Raw genomic sequence first — 24,761 nt, forward strand, 5'->3', positions numbered from 1 at the left:
AGATACAAAATGGTTGATTTATGTTTTGTGAGCAGTTTAACTCTTATATATGAGTAGAAATGGCAGTAGAACCTGCCCACATCCACAAAATACTGATATTTACAGTGACCAATACATTTGCATTAGCTATAGTGTGTGTAACTCTCCATTGGTTGAGTCTCTTATGTAACAAGTCATCATGTATGACAGCCATGTTGATGTTTGAACATGCTATCAAAGTGTGTGCAGGCAGTGTGCCGATAAATCTCTCCTTATACATGCATTTAGTTACTGGCAATACTGCTGCTTTGGCTTTTTCTATCCAATCTTAGAGAAAATAAATAACATCTCCCACCGCTGATAAGCTTGTAGAATGATGGATGGAGATGCTCCAGCTGACAATATCTCATTTTGATAAGAGTTTTGTGCAGATTGAAAGCCATTCTGTTTATATGTCTTTATCAATCACTGCATCGGTCTTTCAGCGCTCCAGACATGTTCCATCAAATATCTCTCCTGCACCTGGAAGCTGAACAACTTGGATGGGTGTATTGGCTTCTTTTGTCTGTTTGCATTAAAGGAGAGTGATCTGTTCATCGTAATCCCGCGCGCCATATGGATCTGACTCGCTGCTTCACAGTGCTGTGGTGAAAACTAAAAGCTCCCCTTCATGTTCTTCCTGTGAAACCTGAAGTTGAACCCCACCAGGTCCAGATGGCTCACTATAGGAAAATCCCCTTTGCAGGTTTTAACAGCTTTTGTTCCAAGAATATAGAACAGAGACGTGGATATAGAGTGAAGGAAAAAGCAATATCCAATAGCTGCAATGTGCTAGGCCTTACTCCCTCTGCACGTTCTGCACAATGTCTTCCATAAGGTAGCTTTTCTTTTCATTTTCTCTCTTTCATGTTTTGTTTAAGTAGTGGGAGGACCACCTTCCACAAGTCTTTGTTCTTCACTGAAACAGTGTGAACAGTGGAACAGTGTGACAGAAGGAAAATCCTGTCAGCTCCTGGCAGAATGGGATTTTTGAAAGTCTACAAAGTGGCTCCAGAGATGGGGGTCCCACACCGCTTGCAAACACCGCAACTGTTGTTATTTTTGTTGTTGCTGTTGTGCGGGTGTCTTTCCCCTCCAGAATCCATAAGCCCGGCCCAGTTTGAGAGCATGTTGGGGGGACTGCTGAGAGAGATAATGATGTCTGGCAACCTGTGGTCTCACTGCTTCACGCCCTCGCCTGCCTGAGCGCTAACGCCGCTTCGCTCAGCTAGCGAGACTCTTAACATATTGCCCGGGACCACAGATGTCCATGAGTCACGAAATGCTCGTCCAAATCCAGACTTGAGTCTTCTGCAGGCTGGGGATCAAGATCAAGTGTCCGCAGAGGCTCCAACTTACTAACACATGGCTATTTCCCCAAATTTAACTGGAAAGTACCTTAATTGTGATTACTTTAAAGGATGATATTTTTACTAAGCTAAACCCAGGGAACAGCTTCGACATGCAAACTATGGGGAGACCAAGGATCGACCTTGCGGTTGCAGGAAGACCACTCTACCCATGAGCCACAGCCGCCCACTAGAATTACAAACTTGCAGATGAATATGCAACATTCAAGGGTACCTTTAGTACATTTAGGCCAGGAAATGGCAAACTGTGGCATTCATATGATAAGTAGCAGCTGAAGAATGAACTTTTCTATACTAAGTTGAACTAAGTTATCCAATGAATAGCATCAATATTGCATCTTTTGACTTCATAATAATAATGCACGCTAAGGCTATTTGCTTACCTTGCACATCAGCTGGATTCTCGCAATGTCACAAGATTACAATCATAATCTATTACAATCACATGATCACAAAAAAATCCATCTTGTCAACCTTCAAATACTACGAGTGTGGCGAAGGTGTGAGTGACAAGCCAACCATTCGGCAGGCCAGGTTTACATTTTGCCACTTTTTTTTTTTTTTAAAAAGTGTGCAGCAAGCAGTCACTTATTCAGAACATCCAAGCATCCAGAGCAGCAGTGTCATAAGGTCAAGGCCGGAGCTAATTACACTGAGCTGAGACTGTGGGTGTGTACAGTAGAGCTGTAGCTGGCTGCCATCCATTCATTTATTAGGTGAGGTTGTAAAAAACAGACAGCGAGAACATTCGTGATGAATGTTGTTGATGCTTTACCAATCTTTCAATGCCTTGTATTATGTCATAATCAAGAAGCTCATCAATCCCCTGTGACTAGACTACAACTTGATTATGAGTCATAGGTTTGAAATCTATCTGAAGCTCAACCTTGCATGAACACGTGCATATTCGTCTTCAGATTGATGACTTTGTGTAGTAAAGTGTGAAAATCCAATAGTGCTCACACCCTCAAGTGACAACATTGTGTCTAAGATAGTATGACAGAGCACCAAGAGACACACACACACACACACACACACACACACACACACACACACACACACACACACACACACACACACACACACACACACATACAGAATATCTTTAAAACAAGGGCACTAATAGTATCTTCTTTAAGTCACATGACAACTGGAAATCCTCGTTCTCTAATGAGAAATGATAGAAACAAAAATGATTTTCATGGCCTTCATATATAAACACACTCTGCCTTACTGTTTGTAGTATAAGGACATGTTGACACCTTTTCCCATTCAGAAACCCCCCCGTGGGAAACTATTCCTCAAGAAGCTACAGTGATAAACAAACACTTCCTGCTGTCCTGCAGCTTGCAAACATGTTTGAAAAGCTCCCATCCTGGTGCTGCTGTGCTCTCGCTGAAAATAAGCATTTTCTCTAGTCTCTGCCTTTGTGGCAAGTATAACTCCAGCAACTCAGGTAGTGCCACAGTTTGATTACATTTTCTAACATTGCAAAACTCAAACTGTAATTCATGCTAATGGTGGTGCTCAGGGAGCAAGCACAGAAAGTTTGCTTTAAAGCAAAAAAAACTAATAGTAAAAACTCTCTAATTAACTAAACACCGTAACCAAACTGACAATAACAATCTAGAAAGTCATCAAACTGCAGTGTGTAACTAGTCAGCTCTTGAATACTTCTGTTGAAAAATCTTTGTCTGTAAAACTTGTTTTCTCAAGGGTTCAGAAGTAAAGCCTGAAGCAACCCCAGACAATTCATATAACCCGAGTGACACACGATGGAGTTAAATGCTTTCGGCTAACGGTCTCAATTGGTATTCCATCGCAGGATTTGTTTATGAGATAGTTAATAGCAGGCTTTCTCAGGGTGTCCACATTGATTACAGCTGTCATCTGTTTCTACGGGCCCATCCGAGCTGAACCTGCACTTTCCCCGCTCCGCACAATCTTATTCCTCTGCTATTGTTGCCTCCGTCGCTCAGTTATCGAGAAGCTAATTAGATTATAACTGACGTGTTTGGTTTTTTAATGGCGGAACGGCATTCTGGATGGATTGAAAGATTAACCCAAAGTGCATTTACAGTGCTGGGGATATGTGTGTATATATGCATAATTAGACTCCATCACAGATACTGTTTGTGTCATTGTGACACAAGGTCAGGCCGCTTTTCTTTTTTTTTTTGTGCTTGCACATCACTGAGCTACATTTGTAATTAAGGGATTGTGGGACTGAATGAAATGAATTTTCCCAAGGTCTCGTAATACATTGCCAGAGCAGGTCTGATGGGGAGATTTTTGGGGATTTGCTGTGTCGAGACTACAGAGCGCCATCAGATGGAATGCGTAATGCTGTGGCTTGGTAAATATTACAGCCCTCTGACCGTGATAAAAGATGACAATGAGACAGCAGATACTTCATTATGAGTAAGGACGTGGACTTCTGCAGGCAGAGCAAACAAGGTGCTCATTAAAGCAGGACATGCACCGGTTCACCCCAAACGGCTTATATTTGTTGTGAGGCTTACTTTGCCAAAGCAGATAACAAGCAAAGTGTAACAATTACCACTATCAAAAATAATAGCCTACGTGGAACCGAGTGTGATTATTAACCCTTTTTCCTTTCATGCACTCAGGCGTGAATCCACAAAGAATGGGTTTCGCCACCTGACCCATATCAAGGTCCGTGCACTCGTGATATTACAGCGCAAACGCGCCCATTGAGTTTTCTGGCTGTGTGCAATTTGCCCTTTTGTTTGCGCTTACTTGCAAATTATTCATGTGGCAAAGTTAAAGCGATGCCTTTGTGCTCAGAACACAGTAGGCAGAACAATGGTTGAGGGAACAAAGGAAAATAACTCTGACCCACGACGAAGTGCAGAGGCATTGCCCGAAATTTCAGGAGAGTAATTTATACGGGACAGAGGGCACCCGTAATTTGGTATTTAATAAATATGCAAGTCTGTCAGCATGAATGCAATTCAGTTACCGCCAACTCTCTGAACACAATAATGCTTCCACTGTAACTGTGTGTGGCTATTGATCTTTTATTGATCTTTGTGAATTTGACTGTTCTGGCAATGGGGTCCATTTCAATAAAAAAAAGGGGCACATTTTGCTTGAAATATGTTCATATTACCTCATTTAAATACATGCAAACAGCACAGGAGCTCTGAGAAGTTATTGGCTTGGCAGCACAGTTAAGGGTGCATTTTACCCTTTTCTGAGAATTACGCAGGTTTGTTTTTTGGCTTTTCATTTTATCTGCCATCCTGCTGTGCAATCCTCAGTGTACAAAATATGAAGTTGCCATTATCTGGCGTTGCAGCATATTTCTTGTGTCTGCATGATTACATGGGAGTGACGAAGCACTCTTGAAGTATAGTGGTAGTTATGACAGAAGTAAAGGATGTGAGGTGATATTATTGTAGAGCCTGTAATGGGAGGAGGTCGAGGAGGACGGACGGGGCCGTTGTTTGTTTCAAACCAATAATCAACGGCAGTTTCTTTAAACCGAGAACGCGGTCGCTTCAGGTCCCCTCACCTTGAAGAAGTAATAATTTGGCTCCCTAACCACAGTGTTTTTGCTACTATTACTCATATGGATTTGGACGGCACAGACAAATGATGTCATCTTGCAAGTCGGGCCATTTTTAAAGGGAAGTTCCAAACGATATCTTTTTTCAATTAATTTGTAGGACTTTTCGTTTAGTTGAGCCCAAAAATCTTTAATGGCTTTCACCTGAATCCCTCATCAGTGTAACTCATCCAGGGAAGGAATATTATCATTTTATGTCTTCTCTGTATGCATAGAATTTGTAAAAAAAAAAAAAAAAAAAAAATATCGACTGATATCAGCTCCATTCAGTTTAACCTTAAAAAAAGGACAAAGAGAACCATCATCTGTCTCGTTGCATGTCTGGCTCATTAAATTGGTTCTTTCCACCACGGTCACTGAAGGCAGCCACGGACACTTTGAAGATCTCACATATGTCCACAGAGACGGTGTGACATCCCGTGTGAGGCAGCAGGTGATGCTGTAGATTGCACGATATCTTGTCGGTCCTGTACTTTTATCTTTGTACTTTTTTTTTGTCCGGCCTCTACGTGGGCCCTGATGTGAATGATGACTGCTCACCGCTCGGACTTGTGAGAGACCCGAATGATCAATAGAGAATGGAGGGGTGGGAAGGAGAGCAGGGGGGAGGGGGTAATTCAGCGGGATGAGAGGAAGGAAAGGAAAGTAAAAGAGGAAGGGTCATGCCCAAAGCCCCCAGTGCCTTGTGCTGAGACCCACAAGCAAGTCTGTGTTGATCTTGTTAGCTTGCTAGCTCCCAAAAGGGTGGTCGACTGGATCTCCTGGGTGGTGGCAGGTCGGGGGAATGGCAGAATGAATTGTGCACAATGAGGTGGGGGAGGGAGAGACGCTGGTCAAGAGAGCATTGCATGCCTCTTATGCTACGTTCGAATATTCGCTTTACTCGCCTGAATTTACTCCCTGTGAAAGGGTTTTTACTATATTTATTGAGTTTTTCCTGATCCGATGTGAGGTCCCGGGACAGGGATCTCATGTGTACAGATTGTAAAGCCCTCCGAGGCAAACTTGTATTTGTGATGTTGGGCTATATAAAATAAATTGAATTGAATTGAATTATATATGGTTAATTGGCGTCATTGGCTAATTTCCGTGACCCTCTGATTGCATGCTAACCACTTAGCCACAGTCGCAACCATTCGCGCCTGTGCATTGACTTTGCATGGAATCTACTAAATCTACTAAATTTGCAACGCTTTTGGTGTGAACTCAGCCATAAGGCCACCAAAATAGTAGTCAGAAAGATATGAAAAAGTGATGCCCTCTGCTTGCCTGTGGCTTCCCATGATGCGGAGGACCCACACAGAGCTGGAGAGAGGAGGAAATGGTGTAAGTCATGCTGTATGTCCTCAGGGAAGGCAGACAGCAAGAGGGATGGAGAGGGAGAGAGCCGAACTGCGCTTTAGTATGCAAATGGACAGTTTCACTGGATGTTCAATCATTCTTATCATTAGTTATAGTAACTCCAGGAGTTAATTAATGTTCAATTATGCATTTGAGATCCTCTCACCTCTCTGGTGTAAAAGAGTTTGTCTGTCATTTAGCATCGCAGGGAGGACGACCACAGCGAGCCTCGGATGCACTCAAGCAAAGATTCCCACATCTGGACGTATAGTAGGGCGGCGAAGAATTAAATTCAAGTCCTAAAGAGGCGGTGATGTATTTACGAACAGAAAGGCTGCAAATGGCGTCCTGCATCCAAGATACCGGTGGTTTGACTCCTATTAGCTGTCCGTCAGCAGTCGTGTTCACTGTGTTATGTGCTACATATTGAACCCCGAAGGTGTTCTGGGTAATAGCGTCAGCTAACTGTAAATGGTGAGCTATGAATCGACCACAACGGCTTCATCGCGAGAAAGACATCTGTCCAAATGAATTGATTTGGACCGCAGCCCATGCTCCTACTCTCTATGATCCGGCTGCATATTGAAGTCATAACCCTTTTATAACAGTGCTTGGCTGGGCGGCCTTTAGGAGGTTTGATGCTGAGCGCCCTTGACATCACTCCTACGCCGCCCACGGCTCGGTGTCGGCCATGTTCCGAGACCGAGCTCAGGGAAGTCTCTCCAGTAGTCACCTCGTCTAGAGAGCGCTCTCTCCCCGCACCGCCGTGCGACTCTTTGTCTATCCATCTTCCGCTGTCGCCCTCCGTCTTCCTCTCCCTCATTTTCTCTCTCATCGTCTCCTCTTTCCATCATCCTCCCATCTCCTCCGTCGGCAGAGGGTGACAGTTACTTCAATTGTCCTCTCCGCACCGCATCTCGCTCGTCTGGGGGGGGAAGACGTGGAGCCGGAGAGCACAACACAACACGGAGCACATATCTCTGACGCTCAGGGGGGGGAGTGCAGATACAGAGGTGCCTCGGTAGTAAAACTCCCGTGCAGTAGGAGTGGGTGAGAAGAGTATGCAGGAGACACACACACACACACACACACACACACACACACGTCATTGTGTGCCAAGTTGTCAGCTGACAAGCCTTCTGATTGTGGGTGTGAAGTGTAAGGTGGTGACAGGTCCTCGTCAGAGCATCCCAGGTCAACCTTCCTGCTCCGTGCCCCCAGCTGTGTGCGTGTGCACGTGCACATGCGCGTGCGCACGAGCACTTGAATCCCAGCCCTTTGGCAAGAGAAGGCAGCTGCTCATCCGTCTCTCAGCAGGTCTCAGATCCGCTGACGGTCCCTGTTCCCCTTGTTTGTTTACAATCAGCATCATCAGCAGCTGGTCTGAAATCAGTCTGCTGTCTCGCGGTGCACAGAGCATCATGAGCACAGCTTGCCCTGTGTCTGCCCAGCCTCATTAGGTGCAGTCACCGCTGGGCTGGCTGAATGCTGAAACTCCTGCAGAAACTCAGCACTTTCTCTTGTTTTTTTTCTCAGTCCATAAGCACTTTTTCAAGAGCCCCAAGTCACACAGCCCTTCAGGGAGAAAGTAGCCTGAAGGAGAAAGGGAGCTCGTGATTTCAAAAGTTTCTGGTTTGAATCTCTGCACGAGGCGAGCGGATGCGTGCGGGGGAGGAGAATGGAGAGGCCGTCTCCTCACATGGCCTTCAAGTCCTTTTGAGTAGACGGTGGTGAAATATTGTGGTCACCGTTCCAATGCACCGGCAGTCTCACAGCAGCTCATGAAATAATCACTAAATTGTATCTATATTGCTTTCGTGCTCAGAGTCTCATGTCTTATTTGTTCTGTTCGTCTGGACGACGTTACGCAACTTCAGGTTTAGGCAACAACACCGCTGAGTGAGGTTTACAGAAGAACTTCCACTTATATTATTGAATATTTATTAAATAACGTATTCAAGCACCCCCAGGGGTATAGTACCCCCAAACAATCTTGCTATTTCCACAAAGTTGCATTGCTGATCCTTTTGTAAAAGTTACAAATGCATTAATGAAATATTACGAGTTTCTCTTGAGATCGCTACTTTATTCTCATTAGATTGCAACTCATTTCTCAAAATCGTACATAATTCACAAAGTCTTTTATCTCCCAAGAATGGTCCTCATGCTCAGTTATACTACGGGGTCTGAAACTGGCGAAGCTCAGTAACAACAGTGTGTTTCGTAAAACAGTTCTACGTAATGTTACATGACATCTGTCAGCTCCAGTGCAGAACTAAGCAGAGTGCAGCTCTCTGCCTGGTGAGCCTGGAAAAAAAAAGGGATTTACAGTCAATTCTGTGGGTGCTATACTTTCAGTAACAAGTCATGGTCGTGAGGAGTGCACAAGATGATTGTAGAGCCTTGGCCCTAGTGGCAACACATCTCTTTAATCACACACACACACACACACATCCCTGTACGTCTATCTTCTAACACCGCCCGACAAACATTTACCCGCGAGAGTTCATCTCAGGTCCCCCGCTATGAAGAAGTGTATGAACGATGCTATCGAGTGTGTGTGTGTGTGTGTGTGTGTGTGTGCGCGTGTGGTTGTTGCTGTGTGTGTGTGCGTGACGGAGGCGGGAAAGGAGAGAGCCAGTGACACGGGGCTCAGCAGTGGTAGTCTATGTGCCTGACCTCGCTATCTCTGCTGAACACAAAGCCTCTCCTCCCGCGGCAAACGCACGCTTGTTGAATCCATCCAGACGGTAATGAGAAGTCTCCCCACAACAAAAGGCTGGATCTGTTTATCAGCCGAGTGGAAGAGAAAGCGGACAACCCAACGTACCCTTCCTGGGAATTCAATCACTACACCCTATTCTGTTTTATCCACAATTAATCTGCTTTTAAAGCCTCTGACTTAAACAGGACAAACAATGTGCGGTCACCCACCGGCGCTTTCCTTAAAAAATGACTAAAAAAACAAAGGCATGTGAGGAGTCGAAGAAGAAGAAGAAGAAGAAGAAGGATGAGGAGAGAGTGGGGAAAGGAGATAGAGAGAGAGGAATGACAGCGTAGAGAAAAACAGACGGCTGCGCCGCTCCTGTGCGCGTATCATTTCTTCGGCTCAAGAAGCGGCAAATAAACAGCCGTCGTGTTTTGGCTTCAACACCTGTGTTATTTCTGCACCGCCAGCAGCAGTGGCAGCAAATGGCTTGTGAATAGAAGTGGAAGTTCTCCTTTTGTCCTCCGACTGCCGGAAAGATATTGTTCATACGGAGTTGCTGCCAAGTGTAAAAAAAAAAAAGGCATTAGAACACGAGATGAGGCTCACAAGACTATTTTTTTTGTCGCTGCTTTCATTGCATAGGACTTAAGACATGTTAGGGTTGCAAGTGATTTGATTTTAATGGTGTAAAATGATGTTTGGCATTCAAAACCAATGCCTCGCACAGTGAAAACCACCGCATTCAAACTCTGAGTGTAACATCCAATTAAAAAACCGCAGTATTGAAAGATGTTTGCATTGCATTGCATTGTGTGTCAATAGAGTGAGAATAAAGTGAGCTTAACATCCCTTTTCCTTTCCCGAAGCTCAGTCATCTTTTCATTATCTCCACCGGGAGGAACGTGTTGATGAGGATAGTTATTCTGCGATTATGCGTTGACCCGTCATTTAAACCCCCCGACAGAAGGATAGCCGCCATGTGGCCTCCTCTGATAAAGCCGGGAACCAACTGTCCAAACACAAACGCTCACACATGCACAGAGTTTAAGGTCCAGAGGGTGTAGGTGGGGGGAGGAGGGCTTACGGGTATGTGCTCACCAGCGCCCCATACTGTCACACACAAAAGAAAAACAAATGTCGCAGGATCTTTTATGCTACTCGACTCTGAAGTTTCTCAAATCCGCTGCTTAACATAAATTAGCATTTGCTAAATAAATGTAATGTTTTTGCACCGTGGTACAGTGATGCTGATGAATGATGCATGAGGATATGCTAATGGCCGCCATCCAGTTGCCGGCTGAAGTTACTGGTGAGGAAGGGGGCATGTGTGCATGCATGGACCCCACAGACCGTATACCGCCACTGCCGTCCCTCACTCATACAGGAGGGTTTTTAATTGACATAGAAAACTTGCCGTTGTTCACACACACACACACTTAAAGTTGCCAGTGCAATGCAAATCAGTATCCAGCGGGCATTTGTGTGAATGTACTTCTTCCAGGCCTCTCTTCCCAACTCACTTTCAAAAAGCCTGCTGTTGCATTATCTCAAGGGGCACAGGGCTTTCAACAGGATGATGTGTGGGGGAAAAGACTGCAATTATGTGCACTGTCTTTTTCTGCATGGCTAATTAGTTCACGGCAATTTGAGCTTGGTGTCCAAGGTGGGTTTAGAAGCAGTGATTGATGTACAGTGTGCGTTATGCATGTTTTGCAGTTTGGACGCTCACAAAGAAATCTAGTTATGCAACTAATTTTATAAGCTTCCACAGAAAAAGCCGGCTGTAGCTTCATGTAGCTGCAGGCTGCTGCAACGCCGCTTACTGTCTAACTTCATTATTGGCGGAGGTTTCTTGTAATTCTCAGTTATTACATGGTTTTCATTTACATAGGGATTTCTTTAAATCTACAATCTTTTAAACTCCCACTCCTAAAACAATGCTTTTTTCTTTTTCTTTTTAAAGACCAAGCATCTCGCCAAAGGACAATTTAATTTGGGATTTGTTTTTGTGTACTGTGTAGACAGTAGATATCTCTGTGATAATCACGGAATAGTTGCATTCTAAAAATAGATATAAAGTCCCCAAAATAGGACACCTCGTGAATAAAACAAGATATGGAACTCATTATGACACTTAGTATTTTCCTAGCATTTTGATAGCTGCCCCCTAGTGGTGACACATGGTAGTGCTTGTACGCTTCAGTTTATATGGATGCTTTATCGTGTCTTCATCCTTCCACAGCTCGGTCCAAAACACCTTCTATTCCCGGTTTTCTCTCCGAGTAGAAAAAGCATTGTGCCACCTATCCTCTCTGTGCTCCTCATTGTGAATTCTATTGTTGGAGCAGCTCAAGGCTACCGTGTATACCGGGAGAGAAGTCGGAGAAAACCGCTTGCAACATGGAAATATAATCAAAAGCCGTGCAGCAAACGCACACCGCAGTTTGGCAGGGGTTGAAACTCTGACCTGCATTCACAGCGTTTGGGAGCGGAAGAACGTGTGTGTGTGTGTGTGTGTGTGTGTGTGTGTGTGTGTGTGTGTGTGTGTGTGTGTGTGTGTGTGAGCAACAACAACAACAAGAGGGAGAGAGAGAATAGGCTCCGGTGCTGCCGAAAAAGCCAGAGTTTGATTGTTAAAAATATCTCCATCGATCCACACATCCTTCTTCTGCTTCTTAATTACTATTTAGATGCTTCTAACTCTGAATGAAAGATGTAATTACATTATCTGAAATAGATGTTAAAATTGTCTGAAGTATCTTAAAGTCATTTGGATCTGTTGATTTTATAGCAGCAATAATGAGGATTTTTGATATACTGTATTTACTCATCTATATTTAATTAATGTTTATTCTGCTTCATTCTGATATTTACAAAACTATAGAGTGAGTTATGCGTGCTTAATACAAAAAAAAAGTGCAACAGTGACTATTGCTGGGTGAATCGCCCCGTTAAAGTTACAACGCATCCTATCATCATGTTAAGCATCTCACCTGAAAGGCAAACCTTCAGGGCTGTGAAGCCTTCAGTGAAGCTAATGGCGGCTCATTAGCTGAAGCTGCACATTGCCGCCATTAGACAGTCAGTCTGGTATCAACATTGTCGGCTATTACGAGCAGGTTACCATCATTAACATACCTGGCCAGCTATATCGCTATTATACATGAACAGAATGCCATACATGCATACTGTGCATTCTTAGTTGGTGATAATAATCTCCCCGTCATTGGGATTTGGCCGTAGGAAAGACAACATCTGTCGGTCCACCGTTATGATCCAGGCTGAAATGTCTCTGCAAGCTAATGGATGCATTGCCTTGAAATTCTGCACAGATATTCCTGGTCCCCAGAGGATGAACTCTCCTCACCTTTTCTCTGGCACCACAAGGTCTTTTGCGTAGTTTCTTGCCAACCATTGGACAGACTGCCACGAACCTTGGCACAGATATGTTCGATGAATCCCAATAACTTTGGTAATCCCCCCCAACTTTATCAGGGCAAAATTTTGAATTTGTCCAATACTTTGGATTTATTATCAAATACCTTCAAATGTATGATACCAGCGGTTCTGTTTGTTTATTGCAACCATAATTTCCTTTCCCTCACTGTCACCACTCCCCCTCCTCCCGTCCAGATTAGCATAGAAATGTGATTATGTAGTATAGTGTAAAGCCAGGATTCATGGGGCTTTTCTAATGTGCACATTCACCGCTGTCAGTGCAGGCGTCACACTCACCATAGAGACATTACGCCTCTGCACGCAGGCGTGGGCACGTGTGCACACACACACACACACACACACACACACACACACACACACACACACACGCGCACTGTAATCAATTCCTTCTAGACGAGATTAACCTATCTGTTCATTACGCTTCATTAAACAGATAACATGCAGCACACACTTCTCATGCAGGAAGCCATATTCTCCTATGGGCACGGACAAAGATGCATGAAATGTATTGTAATTAATTGTTTCTTTGAGACAATACATCATGTTTCCTTTCACTCTTTCATGATTGAGTTGCTCTCTGTACGCAGCAGGTGAGATTACTGATTGCTGCGTTTGAAAGAAATAAAAGAAGGAAAAAATAGTTCCTCTCATCTCTCATTTGGATTCCCCTCTCTTCTCTCTCCTCTCGATGCTTTGATCTTTGCAGTCACCTGGCTTTCTCTCTCTCTCTCTCTCTCTCTCCCTCTGTGTATCCAGCACCGAAGAAGAGATTGAGCTTCAATAGAATTTCCATGGCAACAGATTTTTCAATCATGCCTCTCCAATCACGTTACCCGGGCAGTTCGTCCAGCGGGAGCCGCATATGGCTGAATATGGTCTCTGGCTTTGATCGCGCTCGCGCTGATCTTTCAATCAATATGAAATAATACTGTATGAGCTGCCGTCCGTCTCCATCAGGCACTTGATGTGGATCAGTTAGTTATATTTTTTCTTTCTGTTTGAAACACTGAGGCCTGACTCAGGTATTTGGGCGTTTGAGCTTCAGGCCACGCGGGTGTTTTGTTGTTACCTGCTGATTTTGTGAGCTTCACAGCCAAGCATTTACCTGTGTTCACCAAAGCGTGACGGCTATTTCTTTGGGGGGGGCGGGACCAACCGCCCATATCGGAGTCGCCGAAAGTTGCCGGTTCATTTCTCAAGTCGTCAAAGAGCCCGCAGCCTCCCTCACGCGGACCGTGAGCATGAACTCGCCCACTATACTGAGACCACTGACATTTACTGTTGATGCAAACTGCACTTTCTCCCCATTCAGCCCAGAGATTCCATCATTACTTATTTGTTTTAGATTCAGGAGAGAATCCGTCCGTGTTGTTGGAGTTATTACATTTGCTTAGTCCCAGCAGACTCATCCAGGGCAGATCGTTGTATTCTTTTGAGAAATATCCTGAGATCTGCACTGTTGGCGTACAGCAGATGATTCTTCATTAAGTTTCGGAATTATAATAATTTGATTTCCCTTCCCTGGAGGTAGAATGAGCTGCACATCTTCGTATTGTGTGTCCTCGCACCTCTTTCGAACTAAAGCACTGTCACACCAAACAGCGAACAATGCTATCTCAAGGTCTTCACACCAGTGCTGTTTTTTTAGAGGTGTTAAAAGTGAAATTAATATGGCGGCACATTAAAGACCGTGCCATCGCGTCCTCCTGACCTATCAATAGATATTTAATAAGACAAAGCAGATCCTAATCAGACGGCGAGGCACTGTGTTCTTTACGTGGCTAATTAGCCGGGTTGCTCATTAAACAATTACTCAGATACCCGTCTGATAGCCTCTGTGGTTTTCTTTCTTCCACTCGGTGAAGATGTTTTGTCTGACATTTGCCGATGCTAACTCCCCCGTTAATTGAGGCTGTCAGAAAACAACAACTAATAAAAGTCAGCTTAACAAGTTGTTGAATATGAAAAGCGCCTCCGGTACCAGAGTCAATCGAAGTCATTCAGTCTGCGTTTCCCAATATGACCCCACTTGTGAATTTGAATTAACTCCGTTGTGCGATATGAGTGCGGATGAACGCTTCAGTTCAAAGTGCCGCTGTGTTTATTTTGCCCTGAATCAAAAGCACGTCTCAGTGGACTGTAAGTTGTCTCTAGTACTTTTTAGAACGCTCGAATTCAGAAACTGTAAGCACTTTGGCTTTCGTGCCAGACGACGACTTCATTTTCAGCATATTCACACCTATAAAGACATAAAACATGACATTCACTGATGTTGAACATTCCTTTTTGTCGCTAAATATAAAGTATGTGTGAGTAAATATTAAATTGTAGCTTTCAACTGTAGAAATGTAGTTAATATGAAATATCAGTTTCTATAGCGGTTGTAGTATAAACTGATATTTGATGGAACAATAAAAAGTGTGAAGATACATGGGAACATGCTTCCAACAAAACTCAATGTGACTATGTTCAAACAACGTGCGCAAGGGTGTAGGTTTGCATAGGGTCCATAGGGACTAGTCACGACCAAAGTTTGGGAATGACACAATTGTCCCCACCAATACGAAAACATATCTTGCACAAAGTATTTGAAAACGTATTTGTATTATTATCTATGTTCGTCGCCCAGAAGAGAGAAAAAAACATTTCCACGTTTTCCAATGCGCCTTCGAACCTGCCAGACAAGATGCTGACATTTAATTGGCTGAAGTGGCGAATCAGAAACACTACGTGATTCTTGACCTGCAGAAAGAGATGCAGCAGGTTGAGGAAGCGGGGTCGGCAACCCGCGGCTCTGGAAACCTGCAAACTCCACTCCTGCTGCTAGCGTCCGCTAGTAAAAACATATCTGTCCTCCTCCGTTTGCGGTGCTCTGAAAGTCCGGCGTAGTGAGGGCGCTCGGTGTAAACGAAGCAAAAGACATGCGTTTGAAATGTAAAACTCACATGGGGATCAAACCTGCTACCTTGCAGTCCAAGGACAAGCACCCTACCAGATTAGCCACAAATATTGATTGGACTTTGGGTCCACATAGTTTTGTGACAGTATTTTTTTCTCCTCTTTATAAGAGTTTGATAGTTACAAACAGGTAAAATAACAATACAATGCCAATAATTGTCTTTATTCTTGTTCTATGATTTCATAAATACAACAAACTATAGTTTTTGTATATATAATATGACTATAATACAACTTTATAAGATCCAGACACAGTTTTGGGGTGGAAAAAGGGGGGTCCCTACCAATGCTGAGACCAAACCTACGCCCTTGAACGTGCGTAGTGTAAAGTACCTTAGATACAGTTTAGTGATTGGTATATATCAAATGTGACTTCTGTTATTAAGATTTTCCATTCGAGCTGATGGCTCATAGTTGAAATTAGACGGAAATGTTTTTATTCTGGAACAAAGATCAAACTTTAACTTTGTCTTCATCCTTTTTGTCTCTCTCTCTCTCTCTCTCTCTCTTTGCTCCTCCCCCTCCATCCCTCCATCCCTCTATGCCTCTGCAGCGGAGCCGTTGGACGGAGAGGAGTACCTGGACATTATAGGCATCATGCGAAACCAAGCGGGTCGTTACGAATGCAAGGCCAGCAACGACGTCGCCACGCCTGACGTCAAGTACGTCAACGTGGTCGTCAGCTGTAAGTAACCCCACGATGCGGGGCGCTCGCTCGCCACCTTTTCACCTTAGACATTGCTCAATGTGGTGCATTCGTTGGATGAAAAGCATGTGAAAGTCTAGATTGACACTGGAGACGTGAAGAGAGCGAGGACTGAGTCTTGAAAGTTTCGGAGCACCCTTCAGTCTCCTCAAGACGAGTCAAGGTAGAGAGAGAAAGATCTCTGGCTTTGATTGCAGCCGTCATTTCCATGCTAATGCACCGTCGTCATTAAAGATACACTTTGCATTTCAAAATAAGATCACCTAATTACATCTCCTCAGGGGCCATGTTGGAACAGTCGAGTGTAATACATCTGTTGGATTGATGAACATTTCCAGAGACATCGCAAACCCACTTCCCCTCACAGGAGTTATAGAATTCTCTTTGATCTGAACAAATCACGTATGGCTGGTTGCCCAATTTGTACTTAAGCCAAGTCCAAGTGCCTGAATGAAATGATGAAGATTGCTTTATGAAGCCATTTCTTGGTGTTTAATCCAAAAATGGAAAACGGGCATTAATCCACGTATTGATGGCCATTGTGATGTTTGGAGAAATTGTTGTCTGCATGACAGATGCTCTATAAAAAAAAGTGAATAAAAAGTTTTAGCGCTGATTACTTTTCTAAGCCCCAAATTATGTATTTTACATTGGTTCTCTGAAACGTGAAGGACAAAATGTCACTACAAAATGTAGCATGGAATTTGTCACTACAAAATGTAGCATGGAATTTGTCACTACAAAATGTAGCATAAAAGGTTTCACTACAAAATGTAGAATCACATTTGGCACTACAAAATGTAGCATGAAATGGCTCACAACAACATGTAGCATAGAATGTGTCACTACAAAATGTAGCATGAAATAGCTCACAACGAAATGTAGCATGAAATGGCTCACAACAAAATGTAGCATGGCATTTGTCACTACAAAATGTAGCATGAAATGGCTCACAACAACATGTAGCATAGAATGTGTCACTACAAAATGTAGCATGAAATAGCTCACAACTAAATGTAGCATGACATTTGTCACTAAAAAATGTAGCATGAAATGGCTCACAACTAAATGTAGCATTAAATGGCTCACAACAAAATGTAGCATGACATTTGTCACTACAAAATGTAGCATGACATTTGTCACTACAAAATGTAGCATGACATTTGTCACTACAAAATGTAGCATGAAATGGCTCACAACTAAATGTAGCATGACATTTGTCACTACAAAATGTAGCATGAAATGGCTCACAACTAAATGTAGCATGGAATTTGTTGAAGAAACTTTCAATTCCAACTATATGTGTTGCTTTGTTTGCTACAATCAATGAGATTCAATACAGAGACATTTACCATTGTAGAAATGGATTGTCTTAAATGATATCAATGTCAGTATTCGACATACTGAATGAAATAAAAGCAATTGCACCTTCTAGGAAAAGGAGATCATTACTTCTTCTTTTTTTAAATGAACATGACTTGATTTTGCATCGTATTGGTTTAAGATGTAACTCATTTCAACACTGTTTGGCTCTGCAGACCCTCCAACAATGAAGAAGACCCAGAGCTCAGAGACTCCAGTGGGCCGCATGGGCACGCTGCAGTGTGAAGCCACGGCCGTGCCCACACCGGAGTTTGAATGGTACCGGGACGAGAAAAGGTAAAAACCTGACACACACACACACACACACTGCAAATACAACTACCGCGCAGATTCAAGATGATGTTGCAAGTTCGGTGCTCGCGGTTTGTTGCGCTTCATCCCATTCAATCCCTACGAGAGTGAGCCACACGAGGTGTTTACCACCAGTCAAACATCCCATTAAATAGAGCACAAGCCATTAGTCTCCTCTCTCACAAACAACCATATCAGCTGAGAGACGGATCCTGCAAAGCAGGCACCGCTTGCGCTCCGAAGCACCTTTCCAGTATTACTGTAATTACCTCCACTATTGTTTCCAGGATGGAAAACCTTCTCTCCCTCACATGTCAAATTACTGGAAACAACAAAAGTCTTTGAGGAAAGCCTTCACAACAAAAGCTTTTCCTGTACAGTTTGGGGAAGTTTGTGTCATGATGTTCAGCACCAGAGCGTTAAATGTTTATTTAGGTGTTATTCTGCCCTGAAACACTCTGATTATTTGCAGAAATAACTTTCAAATGAACTTGACCTGACTTGCCAGGAGGCCGGGAGCAAACGTTGGCTTCTCCAGATGAAATATTGAGGCCAAAATAATTCAATTTACATTGAATTTACTTCTGCCTGACCGTGGCAGCTGCAAGCGGCTGTGAGCACAATCAATGAGCAATTAGCGAGTAGCATTGCTTTCTAAATTAAAAAATCATATGGACCACTGTTCCCGGTGCAAGAATTTGGTGAATCCGGAGCATTAAGCTGTGAGCTGTCTTCAAACAACGGGGATCCAGCCTGTGATCTTTCAAAGAGCAGAACCTTTTTCTCTAATGGTCTGCATCACGAAACCTTCCTCATGCTCTCTCTCTCTCTCCAGAGGAGGCTTCTCCTCATCCCTCAAAAGGTGGCAGCGGCTTCGCACACTTTCTTTTCTGGGCCAGACGCGCTCCCCTATCATTTTACCTCGGTGGTTTATAATGGATCTCTTTGATCCCTTTGTCGAATCTGCCCTCGCGGTGTTCCCATTGTCACACCCCAATGTTAATGTGATGGGGTTTGATAATGACTAATCACCCACTTAATCACTCACTGGGCTGTTATCCTGTTGTTAATTGAAATAACTGCGCCAGACAGCAGCGGATTCCGGGATAAAACGGAGATCCCACCCGTCTGCAATTTGTCACTGAAGATCCTAATAACCCCTTTTTCTAATAGCATCAAAGTAAATCCACTGAAATGGAAATCATGTGAAACCGGCGAATCGTGTGGCCACTGACTCGGATGCTCGTTGCAAAGCGATCAATTTAAGTGTCACGCATGTGTCTGCAAAACACTTGACAGAGGGTCCAAGTGTAATGACAACCCAGTCCCTCCATCTCATCATCTTATCATTTAATAAGTCCGCCCTCCGCAGCGAGCGTGCCACCTTAGTCGGTTTGGGAACAAGGAGTGAGGGGAAAAAAAAAAGAAAATGATAAGAAAATTGCACATGCAGAGCGTTCATGATCTGCAATTTGACTCCAAACTCCCAAAACACAGCGGTAGAAGTTCACTGATGATTGGGAGAAAATTCTCGGAGAGGTGTCAGGAGCGTTATCGCAGTTGTGGTCTCTAAAGTAATAGGACTATCACGCCGTGTTCTTGAAAAGAAAGATTTATGGCGGTGGAAATATTTTTGCATTATCTGTTGTTTTCCAACCGCCATTCATCTCAGTTGTTTTGTCCCCTCCAGGATTTTGGCTGTGTGCCACACACACACACACACACACACACACACACACACACACGTACGCCACTGGGAAGTGTTATTACACTTTCTCCTTGGATGATGATGTTAATGCACCATAATAACACCATTTATCCTTGCTTGGCTAGTTGATTTCAGAGTGCCCTCCCCCAAGAATCAAAGCTAATGTCACCTGTTGTGTCTAATTCACCTGAACCTCATCAACAGCAGGTTGTCAGTGGACGGCCTGGAAATCCTGCACGTGAATCAAGAATGTCAGTTTTTTGGTTTCAAACAGCAGTCTTCTCATTTCTAGCCGGCAAATATTGATTTTGCCGGCTGCAGTGTCAACTTTTTACCGCTGTACATGTTCGCTCCGTGACAGCAACCCTGTAAACCGGGTGCTGACGTATGTGTGATACTTTAAAGCCAGGACAAGCATTTTTCCCTCAGGTTGTCGTGTCAGCAGTGAAGGAGTTAATACCTTTTCCTGCAAAAAAAAAAGAAGAGAAGAAACCAAAGTTTTGGCTCCACACTTGTACAAAATAGGTGATACCGTCATTAGCGACTAACACATGTACATACGCCTGCTCCAGGAAGCCAGAGGAACGTGTTGATAGAGACGGATTGACACCTCTCTTTAATTTCAGCCTCAAATATAAAACACTACGCTTTGCTACATTTTAAAAAGTTTTTCTGAAGTTTTCTTGATTCGTTGCTGGAGCCTCGTTGAATTAAGCCGTATTTAATCCCTTGCGTTAGCGGTATTTTGACAAACAAACTAAGCTGTCATGTTTCATGTTTTAATTATCAATATCCTCAGATTTATGGTTGCACAGCCTCAGTGTATTTCATTGATTTCGCATCAATTGTTTTCCTTAATCCCCTCCGACCCGATTATTTTTAGTATGTCCTTTGTTTCTGACGAGGGAAGGTACTAGAGTTAAAACTGCTCCTATACCCCAAGTAAAGCATTTTCATCTTTTAGTAATGCCGTGACAACCCCACTACATGAAATGAATCTTGCCTCTTTGGCAACTTCCAACTTTTTAATTTCCTCATGGGGGGGGGGTTGTTATGTTACCCCGAACAAATCACACACAAGCTCTCCTGGAATACGACTGAGGCGTGCTTTTTTGTTTTCGCTCCAGTTATGTAGCGCCAGGTTTTGAAAAGCATCGCTCTCACCTGCCCAAACAAACCGAACTGAAGGGGTAAACACTTTAGGGTTCAAACGAACTGCTTGGCACACACACACACACACACACACACACACACAGAGCTCGCTCCTCCAGACTAGAGAGTCTTAACTCACCTTACCGTCTGCTCATCCTATCGTCCGTCAGTCTACCTCTCCTCAGCTAATGAGACGTAACCCGTCCTCTGAAACATAAATGAAACATTGCTTCTCAGCATCTTTGACTTCACCTGGATCTGAGAGTCTCCATGGCGCTTAGGCACCCAATTAACCTCAGCGGAGACCGATTCATCATGATCTGAACGCAGCTGGCCAGAATTTCATAACTGAAAAATATCACCACCCGGCTGCCATGACCCTCTCTGCTCCTTTTGTCTCATTTCACCAGCAGTGCATGATGGAAATTGGATCAACCTGTACATTTTTCTGTCTCTGTTTTTTCTTCCTCAAAAGATTCTGTAATGTTAACCCCAAAGGACGAGCTCCAAATCTTAAAATATCTCCCCGTTTTCACGCAGTCGCTCTTATGACCCCCATAATTACTTCTAATTTAAATCTTGAGGTACTTAAGTGCTTATATCTCGATGATTGTGTTGTCGTAGGCGGTTGCTCCTCCTCTTCTTTACAACATGAGGAAACCCAGCTTGGGCTGTCTGCTGTCATGACAGACAGACGTGCTTGTTGTTTTGTCAACTGATGCATGGTTGTCACAGACACCGAACCGCTTTCAATCATCTGCAGGGTTATTGTCTCAGCAGGACTCTACACTTGATTTCATTCATCATCTGCCTGGAATCATAACAGGCCTGTCACTTTCTCCGGCGGTGATAACCTACTTTAGATGCTCCCACACGCCAAGGAATCAAATCCGTCCGCCAGGTGATTCGCTCCGGTCTTTCATCTGCACCGGCCTGCACACACACACACACACACACACACACACACACCGCACGCCCTCCGCCAAATAGGGGGGTCAAATCATTTCAATCTAGGGTTTAATGTGAGTCAGAGGTGTAGTGGCTTTGTGCATCAAAGAGCGATCACTGGAGATATCCACTGAAACGCTGCTGCCCTCTGCCTGCGAGGAAGGACATAAAGTGTGATGCAGTACTGATGAGAACGTTTAAAAAAAAAAAAGGTAGACTTGCACGACTTCTGCCAACTTCTCTGATAATGTATTCCGGTCTATTATGCCAGATGAAGAAGCTGGCAGAGACGCAGGCATATTTTGAGGATGATCTTGAAATCAAAAGCGAGGGAAGTTGCCGGCTGCAAGTGCCAAAGCGCGTTAAAAGTTAAACTGGGCAGCGGAAATGTCGAGCTCGATAAATGCAAATAGAAGAAAGGAGGCGAGCTTTGAGGGGCCAGAGATCCAGTTTCACTGTTCTTTAAACGCTTCGGATTCCTGCTGCTGGCTATTTGAACTCACTTAAAGTGCGAAAAAAGAAAGGAAAAAAAAAGGGTTATTTCTCTTTTGACCTGTTTGGTCGGTCTGTTCCCCGGCCACTGCATCATGCCCCGTAATCTATCGTAAAAAATAGCCCTTTGCTGTCCGCTCCCTGCGGTGCTGAATTATATCTGGGTCTCTCAGCATGCTCACCTTTTTAATAGTGCAGTCACCTCTCATGAAGACACACTGGAGAATAGATATCTGCTGCTGGTCTTATCGTGGGAGGTGGGTTTGCTTTTAGATGAAGTGGGGACAGTGCCGGTGCCCTCCCTTAACTCACACACACACACACACACACACACACACACACACACACACACACACACACACACACACACACACAGGACCTCAGCACTTTATCAGGTCCCCCGCTCCCCAGTGAGGCAAATTATGCCATGATGTGCGTTTTCCTTTTTTTTTTTTTTATGTTAATACTCTCTATCAGCCCAGCATGTGTCAGCACAAACTTCCCGCTCCCCTCGCTCCCAACTCTGCGATTACCACATAACCCGTGACTTAAGCGGGGATTAAGTCGAGGCGCCTCGAATGAACTTTCGCTCGCGATACGAAAAGAGCTCAATCGAGCTCGGAAACAAGCAGGGCCCTTTATGCGCGGCGCGTTATTTTAAAGGGTTTTATTTGGTTGTGATGATGTAAAGGAACAGTCTATCAGCGAGGTTAACCGGCCGAGTCAGCAAATTGTATCGATTAATTTGCGCTGAAAGAGGTTCAAGGGTTGACATAATTGATTGGCAGAAGTTTGGTGGTCATTAAGACTCCCAGAAGTGCAGCGGAGGATGCCGGCAGCATACTAATGGAGCAATGACCCTGCTTGTTTGATGACAACGGAAGACATAAAAGCCATAAAAGAGAGCGGTGAAGAACAAATTGACAAACTGCACAGTAAATATCCGGCCTGACACGTTTTACGAAGCGATGTTTATCTCGTATTTGACAAGTTGTTGCATTTCTGTTAACTTAAATGAAGAAAAAAAAAACGCTGTGCCTTTCCATTAAATGCAGTGTCAAGCTGTTATTGAAAGAATGATGAAGACGTGTGTGTCCGCTTGAGCGACCACAAGCCTGCGCTCAGAGAGCTGCACTGACCCCTGCAGCAGAGGCACTGTCAGCTGGGTTGAGGCCTTCACTCACATGCAGGACTTTTATGTTTGAATTGTTGAGCGTTTCTTATGATTTTGTTTTAGATTGGGTGGATGGGGTCAGCATGTAGATTTGGCTGTTTTCAAACTGTCACTTCAAGCATTGACGTTGGCAATAACGTCGCCAAAAATGGAAGTGTCAGTCATTTTGTAATGAGATGCAGAGGAACCTGTTTAATCAGCAGTCAGAAAACAGCTGAATCCTGTACGGCTACAGTGAGATTGGTGTGGATCCAAACTCAGAGCAGGAAGCAGGTAAAGTTCTGAAGGAGTTACTGAAGCAGGAGATGATCAAGGCGAGGCTGGAGAGCAGGGGGAAGGAGGGGTAGGGGGGCTGAACAGGATTCTTGGAGAACAGGGAACAAACAAGCATCTGACGAGGTAACAAACACACCAGTAAAACCTCTGGAGTAGGAAGCCGTGACCGGAGCTACGACTGAGGCAGGAGCAGCGATCTGGCAAGGAGAGGAAGGAAGGAAGGGAGGAAGGAAGGAACGAAGGAAGGACGTAATGAGGAAAGAAAGGAGGAGATGAAGGGAGGAGGAAAGGAAGGAAGGAAAGAAAGAAAGAAAGAAAGGAGGAGAGGAAGGGATGAAGGAACGAAAGAAGGAAAGGAGGAAAGGAAGGAAAGAAGGAAGGAAAGAAAGGAGGAGAGGAAGGGAAGGAACGAAGGAGGAAGGGAGGAAGGAAGGAAAGAAAGAAAGAAGGGAGGAGAGGAAGCAAGGAAGGAAGGAGGAAGGGAGGAAGAAACAAAGGAAGTAAGGAATGAGGAAAGAAAGGAGGAGAGGAAGGGAGGAGAAAAGGAAAGAAAGAATGGAGAAGAGGAAGGGATGAAGGAAGGAACGAAAGAAGGAAAGGAAGGAGGAGAGGAAGGGAAGGGGGAAGGAGCGAAGGAAGGAGGAAAGAAAGGAGGGAGGAACGAACGAACGAAGGAACGAAGAAAAGGAAGGAGGAGAGGAAGGGAAGGAAGGAAGGAATGAATAAAGGAGGAAAGAAAGGAGGAGAGGAAGGGAGGAGGAAAGAAAGAAAGAAAGAAGGAAGGGAGGAGGGAACGAAAGAAAGAAGGAAGGAAATGAAGGAAGGAGGAAAGAAAGGAGGAGAGGAAGGAAGGAGGGAAGCAACGAAAAAATGAAAGGAAGGAGGAGAGGAAGGAAGGAAGGAAAGAAAGGAGGAGAGGAACGAAGGAACGAAGAAAAGGAAGGAGGAGAGGAAGAGAAGGAAGGAATGAATAAAGGAGGAAAGAAAGGAGGAAATGAAGGGAGGAGGAAAGGAAGGAAAGAAAGAAGGGAGGAGAGGAAGGGAGGAAGGTATGAAAGAAAGAAGGAACGAAAGGAAGGAAATGAAGGAAGGAGGAAAGAAGGAGGAGGGAAGGAAGGAAAGCTGGGGTTGATGTACTGTGGGTCCATGAGCTGATTGCGACCAGGTGTGTTAGTGGGTTCAT

General features: G+C 44.2%; 1 protein-coding gene across 1 annotated transcript in view; it reads left to right on the forward strand.

The window, feature by feature from the left end:
* The window catches only part of lsamp (limbic system associated membrane protein), a gene marked incomplete at both ends in the record, with an annotated part of 172,885 nt that overhangs the window by 146,146 nt on the left and 1,978 nt on the right, over window positions 1-24,761 (forward strand). The window contains 2 exons of the mRNA XM_079225237.1: window positions 16,002-16,133; window positions 17,693-17,813. Coding sequence (XP_079081363.1) covers window positions 16,002-16,133; window positions 17,693-17,813 — 253 coding nt within the window. The remainder of the gene's footprint in view (window positions 1-16,001; window positions 16,134-17,692; window positions 17,814-24,761) is intronic.

The sequence above is a fragment of the Taurulus bubalis genome (genome assembly GCF_910589615.1).
Source record: "Taurulus bubalis genome assembly, chromosome: 10".
NCBI classification, from domain to species: Eukaryota; Metazoa; Chordata; class Actinopteri; order Perciformes; family Cottidae; genus Taurulus; species Taurulus bubalis.